The sequence below is a fragment of the Gigantopelta aegis genome, chromosome 1 (assembly GCF_016097555.1).
Source record: "Gigantopelta aegis isolate Gae_Host chromosome 1, Gae_host_genome, whole genome shotgun sequence".
In the NCBI taxonomy this organism is placed as follows: Eukaryota; Metazoa; Mollusca; class Gastropoda; order Neomphalida; family Peltospiridae; genus Gigantopelta; species Gigantopelta aegis.
Genome location: NC_054699.1, coordinates 42439099 through 42466413, shown reverse-complemented (window position 1 = coordinate 42466413; position 27315 = coordinate 42439099). Strand labels below are relative to the sequence as shown.

The following is a 27315-nucleotide window of genomic DNA, read 5'->3' as shown; positions in this document are numbered from 1 at the left end:
AGCAACACGACTGGTATATTTAAGGCTGTGGTATGTGCTATCCTGTCTGTGGGATGGTGTATATATAAAAGACCCCTTGCTACTGATGGAAAGACTATACATGTATGTCAAAATTACCAAATGTTTAAAATCCAATAGCTGATGATTAAAAAATCAATGTGCTCTAGAAGTGTTGTTAAACAAAACAAACAAAACAAAACAAACAAAACAAGCTTGTAAAAGTTTAAAGTTTTATTTAGCTCAGTCAGTTGAGTGCTCGCTTGAAGTGCTTGCATCGCAGGATTGAACCACCTCAGTGGATCCATTCAACTGATTGGGTGTTTTCTCATTCCAACCAGTACACCACAACTGGTCAAAGGCCGTGGTATGTGCTTTCCTGTCTGTGGGAAAGTGCGTATAAAAGATCCCTTGCTGCATTAGGAAAAATGTAGCAGGTTTCCTCCTCTTATGTTTAACGACACCACTAGAGAACATTGATTAATTAATCGATTGGTTGAGTGTCAAACATTTGGTAATTATGACCCATAGTCATCGGAGGAAACCCGCTACATTTTTCCATTAGTAGCAAGGGATCTTATATATGCACCATCCCACAGACAGGATAACATATACCACAGAGTTTGATAAACCAGCCTTGGTGCATTGGCTGGAACAAGAAATAGCCTAATGGGCCCACTGGCGGGGATCAATCCTAGACCGACCACGCATCAAGCGAGTGCTTTACGACTGAGCTACATTTCGCCCCATTAATGTACATGTAAATAAAGAATGATCTTCTCACAAACTGGTGTATACGGAAATGTGTTGTGTGTCTTGTTAAACCAAGGGTGGGACGTAGCCCAGTGATACAGCGCTCGCTCGATGCGCGGTCGGTCTGGGATCGATCCCCGTTGGTGGGCCCATTGAGCTATTTCTATTTCTACCCAGTGCACCACGACTGGTATATCAAAGGCTGTGGTATGTACTACCCTGTCTGTGGGATGGTGCATATAAAAGTTGCTGCTAATCAAAAAGAGAGCTCATGAAGTGGCGACAGCGGGTTTCCTCTCTCATTATCTGTATGGTTCTTAACCATATGTTTGATGCCAGATAACCGTAAATAAAATGTGTTGAGTGCATCGTTAAATAAAACATACATGTATCTTTCTTTTTTCTTGTTAAACCAGTACATGTTTGTCTTGTTTGTTACAGGTGGTGGAGTTGGCCCGGATAGACGCACTGTGCACACCGTATGAAAAACTCATGTGTGTCTTGTTAAACTAGTACATGTATGTCTCGTTTGTTACAGGTGGTGGAGCTGGCTCAGATAGACGCACTGTGCACACCGTATGAAAAACTCATGTGTGTCTTGTTAGACTAGTACATGTATGTCTCGTTTGTTACAGGTGGTGGAGTTGGCCAGGATAGACGCACTGTGCACACCGTATGAAAAACTCATGTGTGTCTTGTTAAACTAGTACATGTATGTCTCGTTTGTTACAGGTGGTGGAGCTGGCTCAGATAGACGCACTGTGCACACCGTATGAAAAACTCATGTGTGTCTTGTTAGACTAGTACATGTATGTCTCGTTTGTTACAGGTGGTGGAGTTGGCCAGGATAGACGCACTGTGCACACCGTATGAAAAACTCATGTGTGTCTTGTTAAACTAGTACATGTATGTCTCGTTTGTTACAGGTGGTGGAGTTGGCCAGGATAGATGCACTGTGCACACCATATGAAAAACTCATGTGTGTCAAAGCTGCCATTGTAAGTTGTTATAATTATAATTATCGTAATGGTTAGCTTTGTCATAAAATAAAAGTTCAAACCAAACAATAAATGTTGTGTACAAGATGTAGGAAAATATCAAATGATGACATTCTGTTTGTTTTTATTTCCAATGAAGGCTCGTTAATTTTTTTTTTAATTATTGAAAGTCATTCATTAAAGGGACATTCCTGAGTTTGCTGCAATGTAAGATGTTTCTGACTAAATAAAATATTTCTACGATTAAAGTTACATATTAAATATATTGTGTGGTTTAGAATATCAGTGTCTGTATGTTCAATGTATTTCTGGTCGTCTTAATATTTGAAAGAAGCTGGATTTTGTCTTCAAATAATTTTGTATGGACAAAAAATAATTATTTTAGGAAATGAAATGAAATTTAAAACCTAGTACAAATATTAGAATGATCAGAAACACATTTAATATACAGCCACTAATATTTTATGCAGAAAAATATATTTGATATGTAATTACAATCGTTAAAAAGTCTCTGTTAGTCAATAAAACACACCTTACCTTTATACACGTATGTGTGTTGAAACATGGTGAAATGGTCGGACAGTCAGCCTCTTAAATATGGGTCACATCTGCTCTGAATTACTGGCCGAAGAAACTAGATAATATAATTAAATTTCCGTTAAATTCATTACAATTTAACGCTATCCCATTGGTCCAGCTGTAGCAACGTGAGTTTGTCAGGGAATGTCATTTCTGATGAAGTCAATTTACATTGGTACTTTTGTGTTATTGAGCGTTTTTATTATAGAACCAAAAAATAAATCAAAATAAAATATGAACTTTTTGTTTCATTATTAGGAAGTATGTTTGAAATTTAATTATAAGATTTGTCTGTTATTTCTTTTACGCTCATCTAGGTATAAAAAAAAAAAAAATCTGTAAACTTATGCGTGAACGACTTCGAAAAGCTGTCACAATTACAAAATGTTTGACATCCAATAGCCAATGATTAATAAATCAATTTTAAACCTGTTTTGTGTTGTTTTCAGGACAGTGTCACAGAAGGGGTTAATGCCCATGTGTTAAAGAATCAACAGCCGCTGTTACATGTGCACGGTCGAAAAGGTAGGTTCAAAGCAAGTTTATGTTACCGAAAGCAGGGCAGGACGTAGCCCAGTGGTAAAGCACTCGCTCGATGCACGGTCGGTTTAAGATTGATCCCTGTCAGTAGCCCCATTTGGCTATTTCTCGTTCCAGCCAGTGCTCCACAACTGGTGTAACAAAGGTCGTGGTATGTACTATCCTGTCTGTGGGATGCTGCATATAAAAGATCCCTTGCTGCTAATTGAAAAGAGTAGCCCATGAAGTGGTGACAGCGGGTTTCCTCTCTCTGTCTGTGTGGTCCTTAACCATATGTATGACTCCATATAACCGTAAATAAAATGTGTTGAGTGCGTCGTTAAATAAAACATTTCCGTCCTTCCTTCGTTACCAACACAAAAGACTTCAGCTGTGTTTAACCTTCAGTTTTACTGGTCCAGGATGAATTTTTGACAAACACCTTGTTGAAGAGTACAAATTTATAACTTTTACTCATATATTTATACTTAAAATGTTTATAAATCCATACATGTAAATTAAGTTTATATTTGAATCGGTAAGTATTATTTTTGTGGGTTTTTCAAATTTTTAGATTAAAATTAGGCAAAAAAATTCCAGTATTTATGTCCATTATTCCTAATAACTGTTTTTGTGACCAGAATGTTTGTGGAAACAAACTACGATTCATATTCCAATATTTTGTGATCTTTGTTGTTGATAAAACGGTCAAATTTATTATTAAGTTAGCTGTCACAAACAGCTATCGATTACTGATTACTGAAAACGACCGCAATGTTCTTCCATTGTTGTCAAGCAAAAATACTTGCCAAAAATCACTTTTTCAACTCACAATACTTAACACGGAGCTAATTGAGAGTGAATCCAACCCAAGCTGGCAATACTAGTGACGCAGGAAAACAATAGAAACAAAATAAGAGAAAGCTTTGTACCATTCGACATCCAACAGCCGATGATTCATTAATCAGGGGTGGGAATTCTCCTTGGATCAGCTGTTTTCCTCTCATGGAGTATTGTGTTTCCTCTCATTTTAATCATCCTTTCCTTCAAAATGTGTCAGATGGCACATATTTTAACCTAGGATGTCCAGAATTTCCGGGACCCCTCTAGATTTCCTCTTTTTTACAGTTCACAATTCCCACCCCTGATTAATCAATGTGCTCTAGTGGTGTCGTTAAACAAAACAATTTATTTTTTCTTCTTTTTTTTGTACCATTTAAAGGCATACTGTCACAGATTTAAGGACCTTATTTCTCTAAAAATGGATAATAACTTAAAAATTACATTAATTGTTGGAAACCAAATCTAGCTATTACATCACCTTAACTGAACCATGGTGGAGTGAAATCTATATCAACCCTCTCGGCAATTTTAGTTTTTGAATTATGGACCATTGCCATAATTCAATTATTTTTACAAAATATTATTAATAGAGTATGGTGGTTATGAAGATGGTTGAATAAAGTATATTTAGGAACAAGTCAAATTATTTTTGTTCAGGTAATACTTTGTTAGACCATTAAATAGGTAGTGGTCTGTGACAATATGCCTTTGAGTTAGAAAGAATAAAATATATGTAAATTGTTTTAAAATCATAGTGTACGGTATGTGAAATGCAATTTAAAACATCCTGGCTGTTACCTCAATTATATTTTTTAAGTAGTCACATAAAAAGAAAATACACATTAAAAAAAAAATCTTGCCTTTATTAAGTAAATAGGCAAAATATAGGTATTACTATTCCAAAGGCGATGACGGCATCAACTTTTACATTAAAGTTTTGTGTTCTTATGTGATCACTACTGTGTTCCCATCCTATATTACTCTTTAACAGAGTCCTGAACCATATGTCTGACGCCATATAACTGTAAATAAAATGTGTTGAGTGCGTCGTTAAAGGGACAGACCCTAACTTTAACCCGTGAAAATTAACACCAAGTTTAGTTAGTCTACAAAACTGTAACACATTTACAAAATGTAGATAAAGTCACAATTGAGTGAAACATGAGTGTGTGACTTTAGAATAAGGAGAAATACCGTCTAAAAATAGACTAAAACTTGATTCCATAACAATTTTTTGAAAATATGAGAAATGCATTTTGTGATATTAAAAACACAAGGATGATCACTTTGAATGTATGGAAATGGATAATCTAAACAATAAAATCGAAGTAAAGTATGATTTCAGTTATCAAAAAACGGCTATAATAGTCAAAAATATGCCTTAGTGTTTAAAAACTAGGGTACCGGGTATGTCCCTTTAAATAAAAGATTTTCTTCTTTGAGAGAATAGTCACGCTGTTCAGAAATACATGCACTCTTACTGTGGTGTCTTCAATAGAGGGAATCAGCCTCAGTGGCGTCGTGGTTAGGCCATCGGTCTACAGGCTGGTAGGTACTGGGTTCGGATCCCAGTTGAGGCATGGGATTTTTAATCCAGATACCGACTCCAAACCCGGAGTGAGTGCCCTGCAAGGCTCAGTGGGTAGGTGTAAACCACTTGCACCGACCAGTGATCCATAACTGGTTCAACAAAGGCCATGGTTTGTGCTATCCTGCCTGTGGGAAGTGCAAATAAAAGATCCCTTGCTGCTAATCGGAAAGAGTAGCCCATGTAGTGGCGGCAGCGGGTTTCCTCTCAAAATATGTGTGGTCCTTAACCATATGTCCCTACGCCATATAACCATAAATATATTTTATTTTATTAAAATGTGTTGAGTGCGTTGTTAAATAAAACATTTCTTTCTTTCAATAGAGGAAAAGGTACAGTTTAAGTTGAGTTTGTATCCGAGTTACAACACTTTGTTTATTTTATCTTTTTCAGATCACCTGTGTCTGACTTCTGACGATCTCATTCTTCTACTGGTTGGTATTTCTCTGTTGGTTTTTCTTTCATTACCCGTGACCATCACTGAGAGAACAATAAGGGATGAATTTACAAAGCCAGTTTATGTTTTTCTTTCATTACCCGTGACCATCACTGAGAGAACAATAAGGGATGAATTTACAAAGCCAGTTTATGTTTTTCTTTCATTACCCGTGACCATCACTGAGAGAACAATAAGGGATGAATTTACAAAGCCAGTTTATGTTTTTCTTTCATTACCCGTGACCATCACTGAGAGAACAATAAGGGATGAATTTACAAAGCCAGTTTATGTCTTTCATGCATGTAGGGGTGGGATTTAGCTCAGTTGGTTGAGTGCTCGCCTGAAGTGCTTGCGTTGCAGGATCGAATCACTTTGAAGGATTCATTCAACTGATTGTTAATCTCTTAAAATGTATTAATAATTATATTTCTAATAGGAAACAAAGAGTGTATATAAACGGAACGTTATCAAATTATGGAACTCTAAAGGCTGGAGTACCTCAAGGATCCGTTTTAGTTCCCTTACTATTTTTGATCTATGTTAACGATATTGCTGATGAACTAGACTGTGTAACAAGGCTATTTGCCGATGATACAAGTATTGGAATGTCGTCAAATGACATTTCAATTATAGAACGCGATCTAAACATTAATTTGTTGAAACTTTATGAATGGTCAAACAAATGGTTAGTTACCTTTAACCTAAATAAAACGAATGTATTATTGTTTTCTCTAACCAAATTAATTAATGAACCATGTCTTGTATTTGATGACACAACTTTAAAAAAGTAAAGTTTGTTTTATTTAACGACACCACTAGAGCACATTGATTTTTTATCTTATCATCGGCTATTGGACGTCAAACATACGGTCATTTTGACACTGTTTTGAAGAGGAAACCTGCTGTCGCCACATAGGCTACTCTTTTTTCGACAGGCAGCAAGGGATCTTTTATTTGCGCTTCCCACAGGCAGGATAACACAAACCATGGCCTTTGTTGAACCAGTTATGGATCACTGGTCAGTGCAAGTGCTTTACACCTACCCATTGAGCCTTGCGGAGCACTCACTCAGGGTTTGGAGTCGGTATCTGGATTAAACATACCATGCCTCGACTGGGATCCGAACCCAGTACCTACCAGCCTGTAGACCGATGGCCTGCCACGACGCCACTGAGGCCGGTCGACACAACTTTAAGCAAATCAAAAACGCATAAACATTTAGGTTTAACTTTAGTAGATGATGCACAGGCATCGAATTTTAACTTTTTGAGGGCACGGCAAATGTTGCCTTCGTGTCAAGAACAAAAATTGGGGCACCAAGGCAAGTTGGAGGGACACCAAGGCAAAGTTTTCCTTCATAAAAGAGGCACGAAGGCAACTTATTTTCTATAAAATTATCCCATATTATTACAAACTGTAATGTTACTACTGAAGGCCTAGGACTATTCCATAAGGGAATGGGTGAGTCACTTGATTATTACTCTATGACTGATACATTCATAAGCATATCCGCATACTAACTACTACTTGGATAATAATTCAAATAATTATTGTAAAATAGAAACTTTTAATCTTCTAAATGTAATAGACAGTGGTCCTGTGTTTAAACTTTATACCAACCTGTATAGCAAACAATAACACACATTTGAAATAATATTGTTAAAAAAATACTATACAACTTGTCAATTCTATCATACCAAATAATTCTCACAAAGAAATGACCTGAGAATGACAGTCTATGCCATTATGATCAAGAACGAGAAAGAAAGATCAATACTATGAAAATGTCATGTTGGATACCTCAATGTTACTACTTTTGAAGATAATGAACATTAAATAGCACCAATCACTTCACTGGATAAACTGCACATTAACTTCAGTGAATAATCCTCATTTTCCATCTGAATCACACTCCGAAGAGTACCATAGTCATATAATGAATTGTGTATTGTACAAGTAAGTTGCGAATAGACTGATAATGTGGTCACTATCCAATGCTGAACTGAACTTAGTGTACTTTTGCCGTTTTTGTCAAGCTGACTAGAAGATAGTTTCTCTTCATTGACTGAAACTAGGCTATGCATAGATGGTTTGGCTATTCCCCTAGCCGAGAAACCATGTGTTACAAGGTGACTAGACTACATTTATGTATGACAATGAAAATAAGTTCAGTATACGGTACATATTCATGAACCATAATAAAACAAAAATATCCTAACTCGGATATGTGCAAAGAGTTTCTCACTCTGATGTTTGTCTACTCTAGTCTGTGTCAGTATCACTGTCCACTTGCTCATAATCTGTAGGAGTAGCAGCAATGGATTTTGCCTTCTTTCTCGGGCCATAAGGCATGATTTCAGGCCTCCTGGATTTAACACAGGAAGACCTCCATCGATTGACTGCAGGCGCTGGCTGGAAATTTTCAGGCTCGGGTCCCTCAGAACATATTCGGAGTAAATGCTGGATGGTACTCAGGCCCAGGTTGAGACGCCAGTCTCCCAGAATTCTCTTTATGTATGAGAACTGACGCTCGACATGCGCAGTGGCAATAGGGCAGACCAGTAGAATTCGTACAAGGTGGAGTACGTTGCTGTACCGGTCCTCCTTCTCGGTAAGCATCTTTTGCCATAACGGATAGAATGCCTCCTGTCTGTGATTTCGAGATATATCATATTTCAGCTTGGCCCACTCCCGTTCTATCTCATCTACCTGGCAGCCCTTTTTCACTAGAAGTGCATTGAAATGATCTGTGAGGGTTGTAATTTCCTTTTGTCCATAAACAGCAAGAGCTTGATGATCTGTTGGGTAGTTTGTTGGGTCTAAAATATCAGCTGCTGAAAGCACTGGGTCATCAACAAAATTTCGGAATCTGCTAGAGATGCAAATGGTGATCCTTTCTATTATCTCTTTCGACTTTCTGTTGAACGTGTCCACTTCAGAAGGAGATGTCACCAACTCGATACCTTTAAATCTTACAACGCCATCATTTTCAGCAGCTGTGGTCTCAAGTAGGACTCTACGTAGATTTCTCCCTGGATTATTGACCATTGAAATGAGGTTAGCCTGCGCAAGATCAATGTTTGCTCGTACACCAGAAATTGGAAGATTGTCATCTTGGAGTGAGAGCGACAATTCTGCCAGGTCTTCCACAAGATCCTGGTAGGAAGCTAAGTATAGTACGAAGCGGTGTGAGGTCATGAGTTTGGAATATCCTCTCATTTTTGCACGGTCTCCTGCTGGGATGTCTTTTCGCAATTCGGATCCTTGCTCTTGGAGTTGTGTTTACAATGCAGCGGTAATCCTGGATCAGGGCTGTTAATGCCTTTCTGCGATGATCTATCCATCTGGTGCCCTGAGATCGTGATGGTTTCACTACATGTTCACCAAATGTCTCAGCTGTTCTCTGAAGCTCGTGCCATTTCTTGACAGATTGCCGGTACATATAATATAGATGCATCATCAGATTATCTATCTGAAAAATAGAAGGCAAAAAGAAACATAATAAGTATTTCTCAAAAAACAAATGAAACCATTTTTTACAAACAGTAAACATTTTCAGAAACTAACATGATGATCCTATTTTCAGATTATTAGCAATACTCAAATAAAATATCATGAAGATGAAAAGAAGATATATACCAAGGAATTTTTTTATATATTTCAAGTCATCTCATTGACAAAAATAACATTGTGCATAATCCATTTCTTATGTTTGGCCAACTAGCATATGTCAACAATAATTGATTTAGTTAAACCAGGTATATTTAGTACATAATTATGTTTTGGTACACTTGGTATAGTTAAGTTGTAGTTACATCATCCTTTTCCGAGAGATTTCAGTGGCGGATCCAGAAAATCCATTTAGGGGGGGGGGGGGGGGGCCGGGGGGCCAATGATATAAAAAGTAAAGTTTGTTTTATTTAACGACGCTACTAGAGCACATTGATTGTTATCTTATCAGCGGCTATTGGACGTCATTTTGACAAATTTTTAGAGGAAACCCGCTGCTGCCACATAGGTAGGACGTTTAAAAAAAATATATATAATTTATAACTGTCGCAAAATTTAGGGGGGCCCGGGCCTAACTATGGGATACACCACGGGTAAAATCAATGGGACTGACACCAAAGCGTGGTACAATATTATATTCTACCAGAAACCACTCAATGTAAATAGGATGCAGCATTTCAACATGGTGCAGTGAATTGCGTTTAGCTTTGTATGGACAATACGATATTTAGTCAGTTTAATGTACATTTGTAAGCTTGCCTTTAATAGTTATTTGAACCTTACATTAATCTAACCATATTGTTTTTACAGGTGACGTCTTACTAAACAATGCTTCCCTATTACTTGAAATTACATGTATTGTGTGCATTTTCCAGACATGACAGCACATACCATGATCTTAAAAAGTCAAGAATATAATTCACCTCAAGTTCATAAAATGAACCCTTGAATGAATCTTTCAGGGCCAACTCAAGACGATGTGCAATGCAGTGTATCATTATAAGCCATGGCATTGTTTTCTTCAGTCGAACCAGTACACCAGATTCTTTCCCAAAATTAACTGAAGCTCCATCAGCTGCTGTTGCAACACAGCATGTCTTGATGTCAAGCTGCATTTCTCGAGTCTTTGCAGTAATTGCATTGTATATGCCCTCAGCAGTACATTGACCAGGTTCTGTAATTCTAGAAGAATAAAGGAGAACTTTATTTATTAATGGTGCAATTATTTATGTAGCTAGGGTGACTAGTCTAAGCCATATATGTCATAAAAAGTCACGTTATCACAAGAAGTAAACACTTACTTACCCAAGAAGTTTGAACCTAGGCAGTCCGTCCTCAAGCAACTTAACACTAATTACTTCTTTTTCCGAGAGGCTCTTGTCAGTGCTGCCATCAAACAGGATTGAACAGTAGAAGGGTTCCGTGGAAAACAGATGCTTCAAGTCGTCTGCCATCGTTTCACCAATTTCATCAACAAACGTTCGGCATGCCTTGTCATTGGCATAAGTGTTACCAAGGTTGACTCCATGTTTTTTTTCTACACTAATTAAGACTGGAAAGTTTGTAAAACAAAGTTCTGAGTGTGCGACTGTGTATGCCCAATCAAAAAGGTGACACATTCTTGTAAATGTCTCTTTGTCCATTTTTTTAAGGTGCCTGTAAATAACAGGCATCTCTTTGGTGGCCTTGGTCGCCTTAATCGCATCTCAATGCAGCTTGCTAGCATTGTGGGTCCGGGCAGTATCTTTTTTCACATTCGCAGTCCCCTTTATATATGCTTCCAATTCGCATAATTGTGACTGTCCTTGGTGTAAACTGCTTTTTCCACCTTCACTATAGTAGGCCTTACAAACTTCGCACCATACCAGTGTAACATACCCGTCTTTTTCCTGGAATCCTATCCAATCCCAGTCCGTTTTCCAGGAAAGTATTGTTGTCACCTTACACTTGTACTTCGGTGCTTTAGTGATGTTAACTACACTTTCTTTGGGATTTCCAGCTTTACTAGTACTTGGACCCTGGTCCACATTGGAAGACACAACAGTAGTAGACTCAGGCAGAGGTTCCAAGGAAGGTACTGAATCAGCATCAGCATCATTTCCTGATGACTCGGGCTTGGAGCTGAATAAAATTAAAAATTCAATTAAATTAGACAATTATAATATATCCATGTCAGTTGTTACAAGATTCATGCAACTGAAGGAAGAGTAGAATGGCAAATGCATGACAACTTGCTTGTTAAGTATGGATGGTAAAACTATAATGAAATCAATCACACCTTCCCATCCAGGAACATATATTTTTTAACAAGCCTGCAAACATTTGACTGCCTGTCAAAATGCCCTATAATATATTAATCAATGTGTGGCTTTAATAAATAACAATGTACTCGTGACCAGGAATGGGATGAATAACAAAAACACTTGTAAGTACGGTATTGCCAAATAAATTCATTTCTTTTAATTTGTTAATGTTAAATGAAAAAAAAAGCAGCAAGCTATCTTAATGAAGCAAAATTAGATACAAAGTTTGTTGTTTCTTTTTTTCATATCTAAGTGATAAAGTTCTATATATTTAAGATGACGAGTGGGCGTAATATAGTTTGATAGCATGTGAGTAAAGAGTTTAGACAAAGATTTAATTCAAATCAGTGGCGTAACTACGGGGGGTCTGGGGGGGGGGGGGGCGGTGCCCCCCTTCAAAACATCGCCTCCCCCCCCCATTTCACATTTGATTGTACACAATAAATACAACATTGGCCCCCCGGACAAAGGTCTGCCCCCCCCCCCCCCCCAAATAAAGACTCGGTTACGCTACTGATTCAAATAACATTTACATTATATGGTGAAAACTACAAAAATTCTATTAATTTAACACTTTAATAATTTTGATTTTCATATTGTTAAATATTTAATTAATTTATTGTTTAATTACATATACGTTTACTGCACAAAATTGTACTAAGGAGCAGCTGTGAAAATAAATAATTGTAGAACATGTTGGCAACCGTCCAATCTGGCGGTTAGCCAGACCCATTCGGAATAAGTCGGGCGCTTACGGCTTCTCGCTTGTGTCTATTAATAGCAAACGCGATGACATTTTAGCGACTGTATCTGTGTTCTGTGCAGGTACCGTTAAAACGCGCATGTCGAATCAATGACTGTTTGAACACTTAAAAAATAGCATTTTTCCTACCCAATATCGAACCGCTTCAAAACAAAAACTGCATTTTCGTCAAAACATTTGTGTCGCACAAAATTACCGTTAATATTAAACTGTGTGACCTTCAAAGCGCGATTCTATATAATTTATGTTCGGTCATGGCGCTTAGTCAGTTTGGAAATGTCCGACGATCAAAGGCTCATTATGGATTGTTAAGTACTTTGACTAAAATCGCCGAATGGTCGTCAGTATTACATGTAAAATATATAACGTTTCTTAAATCTGACTCTAGACCTTTAGTTTGATCATTTTCGATTTCATTCTTGGCAATGGCATTGAACGGACAAATTGATGATTGGTGCAGGTGCTACAAGGAGAAAAATTTCGGGAGTTCATCTCCGTTTTCGTCTTGTAACGGTTGTACTGACTGCCTTTAATAATGTCATGAGTGAACACGAAAATTATCAAACAAATGGTACCTGTGCCGTCAAATTTTAATAAAATGTACATGTATGTATGTATGTTTGTATGTATGTTATCGTTACATATAGATATATAGCAGGCCTACTTGACGATCAATTTGTTAGAAATTCTCAGGACAAGAAGACAGTTGAGACAACTGGACTGGTGCCAAGTTATTGATGTTGGAAAAGAAAACTGCAGTTCAATAGCTAATATAACTAAGTTTAGTAGAAATACTCATACCCGAAGAATTTGGACAGCTTGACGCACTTTGCTGCTGCCGAGCTAAGCTCCTGTTCTTTCCTTTTTTTTAGTCTTCCTTTCCGTGGCATTTCTGTTAACTAATACTAGGGAAATCATGACATGAGCACGTGCGTGCGAGTGTGTCTGTGTGAATCGGTGGTTGTGTGACCTATATTGGGGTATAATTTCCTTTTTCATTTTGATATAATACGCTAAATTTTCAAATGGTAATTACACATCCATTTGAGTTAGTTTCTTTGGGTAGTATGTCGAACAGTTACCAATCAAATTAATACAAGAAAACTATAGTATAAAGGCAGTGCGTAATTAACATAAAGATATACCGACCTTGTCCCACGAAGTGTTCACGTGATCACAATATAGCTGCGTCCATGATGCAGTCTCTTGCAACGTAGCCTCCTTGATTGTTGATAACGCGAGTTGTAACGTAAATAAATTTTAAAACATAATGAAATACGGGTGTTTTAACACTTTTTATTCGAAATTGTCAGTGAAACAATAAATGATCATATGTAGATCTGGGAAGGGCACGGTTGCAAACCAGGAAGGGCACAAAGGCATTTTCCTTGCCGTCGATAACGTTCGATTTTCGGGGCACAACGGCAAGTAAGGAGGGCAACGAAGGCACTTGCCGTCGTTGCCGTGGTAAAATTCGATGCCTGATGATGCAATATGGTCTAGTCATATTCTAAATGTATGCACATCAGCATCGCTAATGATCTCGGTATTAAGGAAATACAGACTGTTATTAAATCGTCAAACTATAATCCCGTCCTAGTATATGCTTCAGAGGTCTGGGATGGCTGTTCCCAATTAAATGCAGATAATTTAGAAAAGGTACAACTAGACGCTGCAAGGGTAATCACTGGCATGTCTAAATGTGCTTCACGTAATTCACTATATATTGAAACCGGTCTTACAACACTTAGTGAAAGGAGAAAAACAAAAAAACTGTGTACAATGTTTAAAATAATGGAAGGAATGACTCCTGATTTCTTATCCTGTATTCCACAAAGATTAGAAGAAAGGGTTCCTTATATATTAAGAAATCGGGAGGACATATCTACACCTTTTGCTAGAACCTGCTTATTAAAATCATCATTTATTTATTCAGCAATTGATTTATGGAATAATTTAAGCCCAGCAATTAAAAAGTGTGAAAAAGCAGTAGCACCAGTGGTAAATAAAGTTCCATATTATTTTTCCTGTGGAAAAAGAATAGAAAATATATTGCATACTAGATTACGACATGGATGTAGCCCTTTAAGCGCCAATTTGTACAGATGTGAACTTACCACAGAACCTTCATGTAACTGTGGATACAGATTAGAAAACAATATCCATTTTTTCTTACAATGTAAACAATATGAATAACAGAGACTGATTCTATGTAATTCCTTACAGCTTTTTTAACCAATAGATTTACAATTACTGTTATATGGTAGAAGCAAATTAAGCGATGCCAATAATAAAGAAATATTTACTTATGTTCAAATATATATAAAAAAACCTCATCGTTTTGATTAATAAAGTATTATTTAAATTAACAAAAGGATTATTTGTAAATGTGATAGCGAATTTAACTGCACGTGATGTACTATTTGTGTAATCTTTTGTATCATATTTGGGGTTTTTTCCTTTACATTCTTTTGTATACAATACATTTCCTTAAACTGGTTATCACTGAATGTATACATGTAGTTTATATTTACAGCTATGTAATATAGGTCCTGTCTGTGGGAAAATGCATAGAAAAGATCCTTTGCTGCATTATGAAAAATGTAGCGGGTTTCCTCTGATGACTACAAGTTAGAATTACCAAATGTTTGACACCCAATAGCCGATGATTAATAAATCAGTGTTCTAGTGGTGTTCTTAAACAAAACAAACATTTTAAAAATTAATCAGTGTGCTCTAGTGGAGTCGTTAAACAAAACACACTTTAAGTTTATATGTGTGTAACTAAATAGTACATTTACAAAGCTTAAACACCTGCGTTTAAGAAAAACAGGCTTCATAAATTCAGCCCCTATACGTTTAACTACCGGCCTCGGTGGCGTCGTGGTAGGCCATCGGTCTACAGGCTGGTAGGTACTGGGTTCGGATCCCAGTCGAGGCATGGGGTTTTTAATCCAGATACCGACTCCAAACCCTGAGTGAGTGCTCCGCAAGGCTCAATGGGTAGGTGTAAACCACTTGTACCGACCAGTGATACATAACTGGTTCAACGAAGGCCATGGTTTGTGCTATCCTGCCTGTGGGAAGCACAAATAAAAGATCCCTTGCTGCTAATCGGAAAGAGTAGCCCATGTAGTGGCGATAGCAGGTTTCCTCTCAAAATCTGTGTGGTCCTTAACCATATGTCTGATGCCATATAACCGTAAATAAAATGTGTTGAGTGTGTCGTTAAATAAAACATTTCTTTCTTCTTTCTATAAGTTTAACTATTTAAATAACATTCATCGCTCTGTCTGTACGTACCAATATGTCTGTCTGCTTAATTATGTTTCTATAGAGAGGATACTTCCTGAGTGTCTTGTGATATCATAATTTATCAGCACGATTTAATAAGTATGAGGATTTTTATACTTTTATCAATGAGTGCTGATAAATTATGATATCACAATACACGAGGGGTAATTCTTTTCATCTTTCATTATCATTCTTTTCATTTGCGACACTTGTAAACAATGTCAGTAATGTGGGTTGAATGTCACTATATTTGGCAGCGGTAGACTCGTTACCTAGCAGAACGACAGTGGTGTGACGTCACTAATGATAGGTTTAGCGCTGAAACATACACAGTGACATACAAAAGAAGCGATATCTCCTACAAAAGCCTTTAATTTATGATAAATCTCTATATTATATATACATGTAGTAATTATTAGTATTAATAGTATACATGTATATATGTATGGGTCGGGACATAGCCCAGTGATAAAGCACTCAACTGATGCACAGCTGGTCTAGTATCGATCTCCATTGCTGAGCACATTAGGCTTTTCTTTTTCCAGCCAGTGCTTCACAGTGTAACAAAGGATGGTCCATATAGGTAGCACTAAACCAAATAATTTCCGGCTGGGTCAAAGTTTGAGGTGTACTTTTGAAAGAGAAGTTAACACCACAAGTCCTGTGATTGGTTATAAATGTCAAAATGACGGACAGAATATTATTAAATGAGAGTGCTCTTCATTGCACAGGTACTCGACTCTTGTGAACGGACTAGTGTCTTGCTAGACTCTGCCCATACCTGAGTATTCATGGAGACCTTAGTCTCTGTGTGTGTGTGTGTGTGTGTGTGTGTGTGTGCGTGCGTGTGTGCGTGCATTTATTGGGACAATATCTCTCAGTCATGGTATAAGCTGTGAAATCCTTATTAAAGACTCGAGTATTAATGTGTACTCGAGATTGCATTATGCTTTTTTGTTTTGTTAATATGGTCATGTTTGTTGTTGTTATTTCAGGTCACAGTGATAGCCCAGGCTAAATGTCTGCACTTGAAGTCTGACCTCTTCTACATCGAAGTGTTCAGCTGGTTTTCAATGGCCAAAGACATTGATAGCCTCAGGTTCACATTCACATCATTTATTACTAAAGGAACAGGATCTAGTGTAGTCGGTTGACTGCTCACTTAAGGTGCTTGCATTGCAGGATAGAACCACCTCTGTGGATCCATTTAACTTTCTTTTTCTTTTCTCATTCCAGCCAGTGCAGCCCATTGGGCTATTTCTCGCACCAGTCAATGCACCATGACTGGTATATCAAAGGCCGTGGTATGTACTACCCTGTCTATGGCATGGTGCATATAAAAGATTCCTTGCTGCTAATCAAAAAGAGTAGCCCATGAAGTGGCGACAGCAGGTTTCCGCTGTCAATATCTGTGGTTCTTAACGATATATCTGACACCATATAATAAATAAAATGTGTTGAGTGCATTGTTAAATAAAACATTTCCTTCCTTCCAACCAGTGCAACTGGTCAAAAGCTATGGTATGTGCTGTCCTGTCTGTGGGAAAGTGCATATAAAAGATCCCTTGCTGCTAATAGTAAAAATGTAGCGGGTTTCCTCTGATGACTACGAGTCAGAATTACCAGATGTCTGACATCCAATAACTGATGATTAATAAATCAATGTGCTCTAGTTGTGTCGTTAAACAAAACAAACTTTTGTTGTTGTTAATAAACAAGAATCCTTTTCTTGGAGATAAATGTTTAAAAACCAAATTATCATCGGTAAAAATATTCTTGTCTGATTGAATGTTTTGAGTTTAATGTTTTCTCTCTCTTTTTTTTCAGTTACTGTCTCGTCACGTACAAAGCTGCTGTTGAATACATGAGAAGCACTGATTTTGAGTCAGTACAGACACAAAGTGTGAATGAAAGAGATGGAGTAAGTCTGGTATAGTGGTTTTTTGTATACCATTAAATATTGGGGGTGGAAGGAGTAAAAACGCCTACAACTTAGCAAAACATTTAGTGTCTGGTTTTAACTTTATTTTATTGCAAGTTTGTTTTGTGTAACGACAGCACTAGAGCACATTGAATTATTAATCATTGGCTATTGGATGTCAAACATTTGATAATTTATGACATATACATGTAGTTTTAGAGAGGAAACCTGCTACATATTTCCATTAGTAGCAAGGGATCTTTTTTTATATGCACCATCCCGCAGACAAGATGTACCAGTCATGGTGTACTAGCTGAAATGAGAAATAAGCACACCGACGGGGACTGATCCTAGGTCAGGTCATAGGTTTTAACTTGCACATTCAGAGCAAGCTGTTGAAGCACACGCCTGTCATGGTGTACTAGCTGAAATGAGAAATAAGCACACCGACGGGGACTGATCCTAGGTCAGGTCATAGGTTTTAACTTGCACATTCAGAGCAAGCTGTTGAAGCACACGCCTGTCATGGTGTACTAGCTGAAATGAGAAATAAGCACACTGACGGGGACTGATCCTAGGTCAGGTCATAGGTTTTAACGTACACATTCAGAGCAAGCTGTTGAAGCACACGCCTGTCATGGTGTACTAGCTGAAATGAGAAATAAGCACACTGACGGGGACTGATCCTAGGTCAGGTCATAGGTTTTAACGTACACATTCAGAGCAAGCTGTTGAAGCACACGCCTGTCATGGTGTACTAGCTGAAATGAGAAATAAGCACACTGACGGGGACTGATCCTAGGTCAGGTCATAGGTTTTAACGTACACATTCAGAGCAAGCTGTTGAAGCACACGCCTGTCATGGTGTACTAGCTGAAATGAGAAATAAGCACACTGACGGGGACTGATCCTAGGTCAGGTCATAGGTTTTAACGTACACATTCAGAGCAAGCTGTTGAAGCACACGCCTGTCATGGGCGCATTTGTCGACTTACGCTGACTCCTCCGTCCAGGACAGGATTTTTCCATTAGTAGAAACGGATGTTTTGTTTGTACCATCCCACAGAATGGGTAACACATACCACAGACTTTGATATACCTATTGTGGTGGACTGGATGGAATGAGAAATAGCTCGATCCTTATAGTTAACAACGAAATAGATAGAGGATAATAAACAAGTTACCAGTTATTATCAAATTTATGTCCCGAATGAAATAACTTTATCTTGTTACAAGCTTTAGCCTTTATTTTCGATATAGTCTACATCGGCTACACATCCATGTAAATGATGTAAACTTTGTATTTTATTCACGGTTCACAGATAATTTTCAAAACCCAAAGTTCTGTATGAAGAGTTCAGGTGCAAAACGCGATATAAACCATTTTCTTTCTTTTTTTAGTTAAAACCATTATTGTATGTTGGTAAGGGCTAATCGTAGGTCCACTGATTTGCAACAAAATGCAATTGATCCTCATGAAATTGTATTGGGTAAATCCCGTTTTTTAAAATTAAAACGCGATATACGCCAATTAAAAAAAAAAAATTGACTGAAAATGAAAAAATGGATATATCGCGTTTTGCGCCTAAACTCTTCATATATTCTGTAAAAAACAATCTATAATGAATTGCATTAAACTACCATTTTATTACAAGTTTAACACTGAAACCAGAAAGACGTAAATGCAAACGCTTTAAACTCATCATATTTAGTACCTACTAGGTGATTGGTTTGTTGGCGTCGTTATGAGTGCCTGCTGAGGTAATAAAGTGATATTATTCCATAAATAATACCGCGAACCACCTCTGTGTAAATGTGTACAAATCATTACTATACCCAGATATCTGACTAAGATGACGTGTGTGTGGGGGGGGGGGGGGGGGGACATAGCCCAGTGGTAAAGCGCTTGTTTGATGCGAGATTGGTCTAGGATCAATCCCTTTTTGTGGACCCATTGGGCTATTTCTCATTTCGGGTCATTGCACTACAACTAGTGTATCAAAGGCCACGGTATGTGCTGTTCTCATGTCGGGCCATTGCACTACAACTAGTGTATCAAAGGCCACGGTATGTGCTGTTCTGATTTTGAGATGGAGCATATAAAAGATCCCTTGCTATTAATGAAAAAATGTAGCGGGTTTCCTCTCTAAGACTATATGTCACAATTACCAAATGTTTGACATCCAATAGCTGATGATTAATGAATCAATGTACTCTAGTGGTAACATTAAACAAAACAAATTTTTACCTTCACTTTCCAATAGCTGATGATTCATAAATCAATGTGCTCTAGTGGTGTCATTAAACAAAACAAACTTTACCTTTACTTTCCAATAGCTGATGGTTAATAAATCAGTGTGCTCCACAAAACAAACTTACTGTTTTTTGTGTGCATATTATCCCCTAAATAATAATTACCATGAACCACCTTGGTGTAAACATGTACAAATCTCTGACTAAGATGATGTGTTGACAGGTGGGCATTGACGAGGTCATAACTGCGACAGTGTCGCTGTCTGTCAACAACCACGGTGGTGACGACAGTCGGCCTACGAGGAAGTCGCCCACGACGTCACGCTGGGACCGCCAGCTGGAGAGGATCTCTCACATGCTTGATGAATCAACTCGTGAGTTGGACAGAAGTCGCAAAACTCCAACGCAGCCCAGAAGCATCTTTCAAAGTAAGTCTTTTGTTGTTGCTCAGTGGCTGGTGTTATGTACATGCATTCATTTGTTCGTTCGTTCGTTTGTTTGTTCATTCGTTTGTTCGTTTGTTCGTTCGTTCGTTCATGCATTGTTTCATTTATTGTTTCAAAGTAATTCTAGAATTGTTTTTAATCCCCTACCAGTCCAACTGGAGGGGACTAGGTTTTCACATCTGTCTGTCTGTCTGTGTCAGTCTTTGTGTGTGTGTGTGTCTGTCTGTCTGTCTGTGTCTGTCTGTCTGTCTGTGTCTGTCTGTCTGTGTCTGTCTATCTGCATCTGCCTATTTGTGTCTGTTTGTGTCTGTGTCCGTCTGTCTGCATCTGTCTGTCTGTGTCTGTCTGTTTGTGTCTGTCTGTCTGTCTTCATCTGTCTGTCTGTGTTTGTCTGTCTGTCTGTACATCTATCTGTCCCACATAGTTTTCCAGATTTATCATGTATTGTTACAGATCAAGTTTCATTAAAACAATAATGGGAGCCTGTATGCCTATGCTCAAAATGTTTTGTTTTTTACGGGATGAGAAAGATTTTTACACACCTTAAGAGTCACCTAATTAACATACAATACACCGATTTCAGTTATTAATCCACAGGTTGTTTTACACACCTGTAAGAGTCACTTAATTAACATACAATACACCGATTTCAGTTATTAATCCACAGGTTGTTTTACACACCTGTAAGAGTCACTTAATTAACATACAATACACCGATTTCAGTTATTAATCCACAGGTTGTTTTACACACCTGTAAGAGTCACTTAATTAACATACAATACACCGATTTCAGTTATTAATCCACAGGTTGTTTTACACACCTGTAAGGGTCACCTAATTAACATACAATACACCGATTTCAGTTATTAATCCACAGGTTGTATTACACACCTGTAAGGGTCACCTAATTAACATACAATACACCGATTTCAGTTATTAATCCACAGGCTGTATTACACACATGTAAGGGTCACCTAATTAACATACAATACACCGATTTCAGTTATTAACCCACAGGTTGTTTTACACACCTGTAAGAGTCACCTAATTAACATACAATACACCGATTTCAGTTATTAATCCACAGGCTGTATTACACACATGTAAGGGTCACCTAATTAACATACAATACACCGATTTCAGTTATTAATCCACAGGTTGTTTTACACACCTGTAAGAGTCACTTAATTAACATACAATACACCGATTTCAGTTATTAATCCACAGGTTGTTTTACACACCTGTAAGAGTCACTTAATTAACATACAATACACCGATTTCAGTTATTAATCCACAGGTTGTTTTACACACCTGTAAGAGTCACTTAATTAACATACAATACACCGATTTCAGTTATTAATCCACAGGTTGTTTTACACACCTGTAAGGGTCACCTAATTAACATACAATACACCGATTTCAGTTATTAATCCACAGGTTGTATTACACACCTGTAAGGGTCACCTAATTAACATACAATACACCGATTTCAGTTATTAATCCACAGGCTGTATTACACACATGTAAGGGTCACCTAATTAACATACAATACACCGATTTCAGTTATTAACCCACAGGTTGTTTTACACACCTGTAAGAGTCACCTAATTAACATACAATACACCGATTTCAGTTATTAATCCACAGGCTGTATTACACACATGTAAGGGTCACCTAATTAACATACAATACACCGATTTCAGTTATTAACCCACAGGTTGTTTTACACACCTGTAAGAGTCACCTAATTAACATACAATACACCGATTTCAGTTATTAACCCACAGGTTGTTTTACACACCTGTAAGAGTCACCTAATTAACATAGAATACACCGATTTCAGTTATTAACCCACAGGTTGTTTTACACACCTGTAAGAGTCACCTAAGTAACATACAATACACCAATTTCAGTTATTAACCCACAGGTTGTTTTACACACCTGTAAGAGTCACCTAATTAACATACAATACACAGGTTTCAGTTATTAACCCACAGGTTGTTTTGTGACTGAAGTCTGTATTGTACAAGTTTCAGACAGTTTGATCATTGAAATCTGCATTTTTGCTTTGTAATTAAAATCTTGAGTATTATTTACAGGTGATTTTATAACTCAAATCTGAGTATTATTTACAGGTGATTTTATAACTCAAATCTGTGTATTATTTACAGGTGATTTTATAACTCAAATCTGAGTATTATTTACAGGTGATTTTATAACTCAAATCTGAGTATTATTTACAGGTGATTTTATAACTCAAATCTGAGTATTATTTACAGGTGATTTTATAACTCAAATCTGTGTATTGTGCAATTTTCAGGTGGTTTTATAACTTATTTTATTTGCTTTGTAAACTTTACATTTAGTTTATAACTCAAATCTATGAATTGTACATTTTACAGGTGGTTTTATACTTGCAAGTCTGTATTATATAATTTACAGATATTTAATAAGGGGCCGTCCATTATTTTCAACATTTTCACGAGCGTACAAACCGTACACTTTTGACCACCCCCTCCCCTCCCCTAAAAGTGTACGCTGGCCCCTTAACCTCCTTCCCCCACGTACGGTTTGTACGTTCGTGAAAATGTTGAAAAGTTATGGATGGCCCCTAACTGAAATATGTGTATTGTGTAATTTACAGATGGTTTCACATCTGAAATCTGTGTATTGAACATTTTACCTGTTGCTTTTTCCAGCAAATTCTACTCCCTGTCCGCACACATCAGATAATATACAAGATCCAGGCAAGAAACAGAATGAACTTGGGTGAATATACAGCTTTATATTGGCACAGGGATTGTGAAATTTGAAAACAAAATCTGCCCATATCCTCAGTGTGAGATGTGATCGGGTTGCAATTTAACTTCATAAATCTCCCACTGGCAAGCTGGGGGAGACAAAAAAAAGGGGGGTAAGGAAGGAAATGGTTTATTTAACGATGCACTCAACACATTTTACTTACGGCTATATAGCGTCGGACATATGGTTAAGGACCACACAGATATTGAGAGGGGAAACTCGCTGTCGCCACTTCAAGGGCTGCTCTTTTGGATTAGCAGCAAGGGATCTTTTGTATGCACCATCCCACAGACAGGATAACACATACCACAGCCTTTAATATACCAGTCGTGGTGCACTGGCTGGAGCGAGAAATAACCCAATGGGCCCACCGATGGGGATCGATCCCAGACTGACCACGCATCAAGCAAACGCTTTACCACTGGTCTACGTCTCACACACCCCCCCCCCCCCAAAAAAGGGGGGTTACTGGCCCTTAATAGAGAGATGTGATACCAGTTTGAAGATAAAATCTGAACTGATGTTAAAAGATAAAAAATCTCTATATTATACCCAAATATAGGTAATATTTCAGATCAAATCAAGATATAAAGTTTGTTTTGTTTAACGACACCACTAGAGCATATTGATTTATTAATCATCGGCTGTTGGATGTCAGACATTTGGTAATTCTAAAGTATAGTCTTAGCAAGGAAACCTGCTACATTTTTGCAAGGGATCTTTTATATGCACCGTCTAACAGACAGGATAGCACATACTATGGTCTTTGATATACCAGTCGTGGTGCACTGGCCATAATGTTAACAACTACGGTAAATTACACTCATACATGTATATTTAATTACTGTTAGGTTTCTCCAACAAATCATTAAAAAAACATTACATTGATACAGATTCCAAATACTAGAATGTAGCCAATGTCGCCTATATCGACATTGCCGAGTTTCCCTAGGATAAAAAGCATGTAATTTTTCACTGTCTGCCATTTTACTTTTTTATACATGTAGAATACTCTTCAAGAGGGGTGAAAGCCTTCAAAATATGTGATGTAATTAATATGATGATTACCTATACCTTAATACATGTCATGACGTTGTTATATTACATCACATCCTTCCACCCCTCTTGGAGAATACATTCCATATTCCATAACAAAAAAGCAAAATGGCAGCCTACATGCTTTTTGTTGTCCTAGGAGATTTCAGCGAAGTCGATATAGGTGACATGGTTACTATCTAATATATATAATCTGTGATATAGTAATGGTTTTTTTACGATTTCTGTCTGCACAAAATGTTGTGGAAATCTAATGGTAATTAAGGTAGATAGTGAAAAAAAAGCATGAAATTTTGAATTCTGGTACAATTTTTAATACTCTTTCATATAAAAGCAGGATATACACAATCCAACCATAATTGTGGCCGCCATCTTGGTTTTCAAAATGGCCACCATAAAAAAAAAAAAAATTGCCAATATCTTGGCTCCCAGGACACATAAATACATGTACTTGATTTAAGTTGCTAATCTCATGTTTTCACACCCAACGGAATTCAACAGAACTGACTAAAATACCCTACTATCATTTCTTGTATGTCAAAATTAAACATGACCTTCATCAGAAAACTAAATTTGAAAATCATATATTAGCTTCTTGGTCATTCAAAAAATCTGGCCTATGAATGAGAACCATATATTTTTATTGCTTATTTGTTCAGACAGCAAAAAAATAACAAACCTGAGTGGGCTGTTAATAAGGACTCTTTATTATGATTCGTCTGTCCAGTTATTTGTCTAGCTGTCAAGTCTTTAGGACTGCCATCAAGTGGTATATAAACAGTAAGGCAAGTAATATATATCGTAATTATTAAAGGGATATTCCTGAGTTTGCTGCATTGTAAGACGTTTTAAACTAAGAAAATATGTCTATAATTACATGTAAACTTACATAGTAAATACATTTTCTTGTTTAGAATATCAGTGTCTGTATATTCAATGTGTTTCTGGTCATCTTAATATTTATAAGAATCCAAACTGGATTTTGTTTTCAAATAATTTCATATGTACGATAAAAATTATTTCAGTAAAAAAAGGGAAATTTAACCTAGGACAAATATTAGAATGATCAGAAAAACGTTTAAGATACAGCCACTAATATTTTATGCAGAAAAAATATATTTGATATGTAATTACAATTATTAAAAAGTCTCTGTTAGTGGATAACATCTTAAAAATTGCAGCAAACTCAGGAATGTCCCTTTAACAATGTGGTTCAGACATTAATAGTTACAAAGAAACAAAGAAAGCAGCTGGCTCAGTTACTGGACACCAATTAGCCATACTATTATTTTTTTTATTTTTTTTATTTATTTACTTATTTATTGTTTTGTTTAACGACACGACTAGAGCACTGTTTAATCATAGACTGTTGGATTTAAAACATTTGCTTATTCTGACACAGGGTCTTTAGAAGAAACCCTCTGCATTTTTACATTAGCAGCAATGTATTTTTATATGCACCTACCCATTGACATGACAGCACATACCATGGCATTTGATAATACCAGTCTTTGGGGCACTAGTTGAGATGGCATAGAAGATCACTGAGTGAGACATATTGAACAGATTGGGGTGGTTTCATTTTGTAGTGGTGGGGGGGGGGGTTGGTGGGGCAGGATTTAGTGCAGTTGGTTGAGTGCTCGCTTGAGGTGCTGGCATCGCAGGATTAAACCACCTCGGTGGACCTATTCAACTGATTGGGTTTTTCCCATTCCAACCAGCACACCACAACTGGTCAAAGGCCGTGGTATGTGCTTTCCTGTCTGTGGGAAAGTGCATATAAATGATCCCTTGTTGCATTAGGAAAAATGTAGTGGGTTTCCTCTGATGACTTCGAGTCAGAATTACAAAATGTTTGACATCCAATAGCCGATGATTAATTAATCAATGTGCTCCAGTGGTGTCGTTAAACAAAACAAACTTTTTTTATCACAATTTTTAAACGGAAGAAATTTTAATTTTATAACTTCATCATCATCTTTATATTTTTCTTCTCTTGTTTTTTCTTCTCATTTTTAGTGAATTTCTCTCTGCACTACAAGATGATGACTTTGATATGCCGTTCGGAAAACAGACATGATGACAAATGGATTTAAAACAGCGTGTTACCACTGACTGGCTCACACTTTCATTAATCTTTCTCACCTACCTTCCTCTGCCTACCATTTTCTTTATCTTAATATAAAAAACTTAACAATTTCTATCACAATTTCAATCTTTTTCAACCCTTTCTCTCAGTTTTCTCCATCTCTTGTCTTCTTAGCTGTCCACATCATTACCTACCTGTTTCAGCTTACTCCATGGGTGCAGTCTCTGTGTATTTCCCTGCACCCACCTAGTATCCTCGTCCTCTGCCACTAATAAAGCTGGTCTGACCCACAGCACTATCTAACAAAAGACCCCCGATAGTAGGGGAGCATAGTAGGTGGTTACGAGTGCCTCTTAACAATGCCAGAAATAACTACTGAACACTCTCCGAAGTGATCAGATTACGTCCACAGCTAAACGCTGATTGGAAATGGCAGGTGTGTGGCATGGATAGCCACAAGAGACAAGCACCTGTCGTGGTTGGAGAGACAAGGACTGGAACACTCTCCGAAGTGATCAGATTAAGTCCACAGCTAAAAGCTGATTGGAAATGGTAGGTGTGTGGCATGGATAGCCACAAGAGACAAGCACCTGTCGTGGTTGGAGAGACAAGGACTGGGATGTGGAGGTGGACAGCGAAAGAAGTTGAAAGATAGGAGGAGTTGCCAGATCGTGAAGAAATGAGATGGAAACCAAAGGAGAGAAAGGAAAGAGGGCAGTGGAATAAAAAATATATATACATTACTGAGAACAGAATGCGAAATGATATCCCATATTTTACTGCAATCTGTATATTAAAGGGACAGACCCTAGTTTTTAAACACTAAGGTATATATTTTTCACCTAGACTGTAGTTTCAACCCGTAAAAATGGACACTAAGTTTGGTTAATTTACAAACCTGTAACAAATTTGGATACAACAGAGTGAAACAAGAGTCTGTGACGTTGAAATACCCTTAAAACTAGATTAAAACGCGACTCCATAACCATTCCTTCTCAGACACACATGCATTTTCAAAAATATGAAAAGTGCATTTTGTTGTATTAGAAACACCAGGATGAACAGAAACACTTTCGGTTGTACGAAAATGGATAATCTAAACAATAAAATATAAGTAGTGTTTGATTTCAGTGATCATAAACGGCTCTGATAGTGAGAAATA

General features: G+C 37.3%; 2 protein-coding genes across 6 annotated transcripts in view; one reads left to right on the top strand and one right to left on the bottom strand.

Moving 5' to 3' along the window:
- LOC121375209 (putative uncharacterized protein DDB_G0284213) overlaps positions 1-27059 on the top strand; it is a 94160-nt gene extending 67101 nt beyond the window's left edge. For all 5 annotated transcript variants that reach the window (XM_041502538.1, XM_041502530.1, XM_041502547.1 and 2 more), the window contains 8 exons: positions 1677-1748; positions 2777-2852; positions 5671-5711; positions 16582-16685; positions 17414-17507; positions 19984-20188; positions 22906-22975; positions 26084-27059. In XM_041502538.1, coding sequence (XP_041358472.1) covers positions 1677-1748; positions 2777-2852; positions 5671-5711; positions 16582-16685; positions 17414-17507; positions 19984-20188; positions 22906-22975; positions 26084-26144 — 723 coding nt within the window. In that variant the 3' untranslated portion in view covers positions 26145-27059. The remainder of the gene's footprint in view (positions 1-1676; positions 1749-2776; positions 2853-5670; positions 5712-16581; positions 16686-17413; positions 17508-19983; positions 20189-22905; positions 22976-26083) is intronic.
- On the bottom strand, positions 9952-10701 carry LOC121375248 (E3 SUMO-protein ligase KIAA1586-like). The gene is made up of 2 exons (XM_041502583.1): positions 10532-10701; positions 9952-10408 (listed from the first exon to the last, which is right to left on the bottom strand). The coding sequence occupies exons 1-2, from the start codon at positions 10678-10680 to the stop codon at positions 10066-10068; spliced, it is 492 nt and encodes a 163-aa protein (XP_041358517.1). The 5' UTR covers positions 10681-10701; the 3' UTR covers positions 9952-10065.
- Positions 27060-27315: the final 256 nt, after the last annotated feature.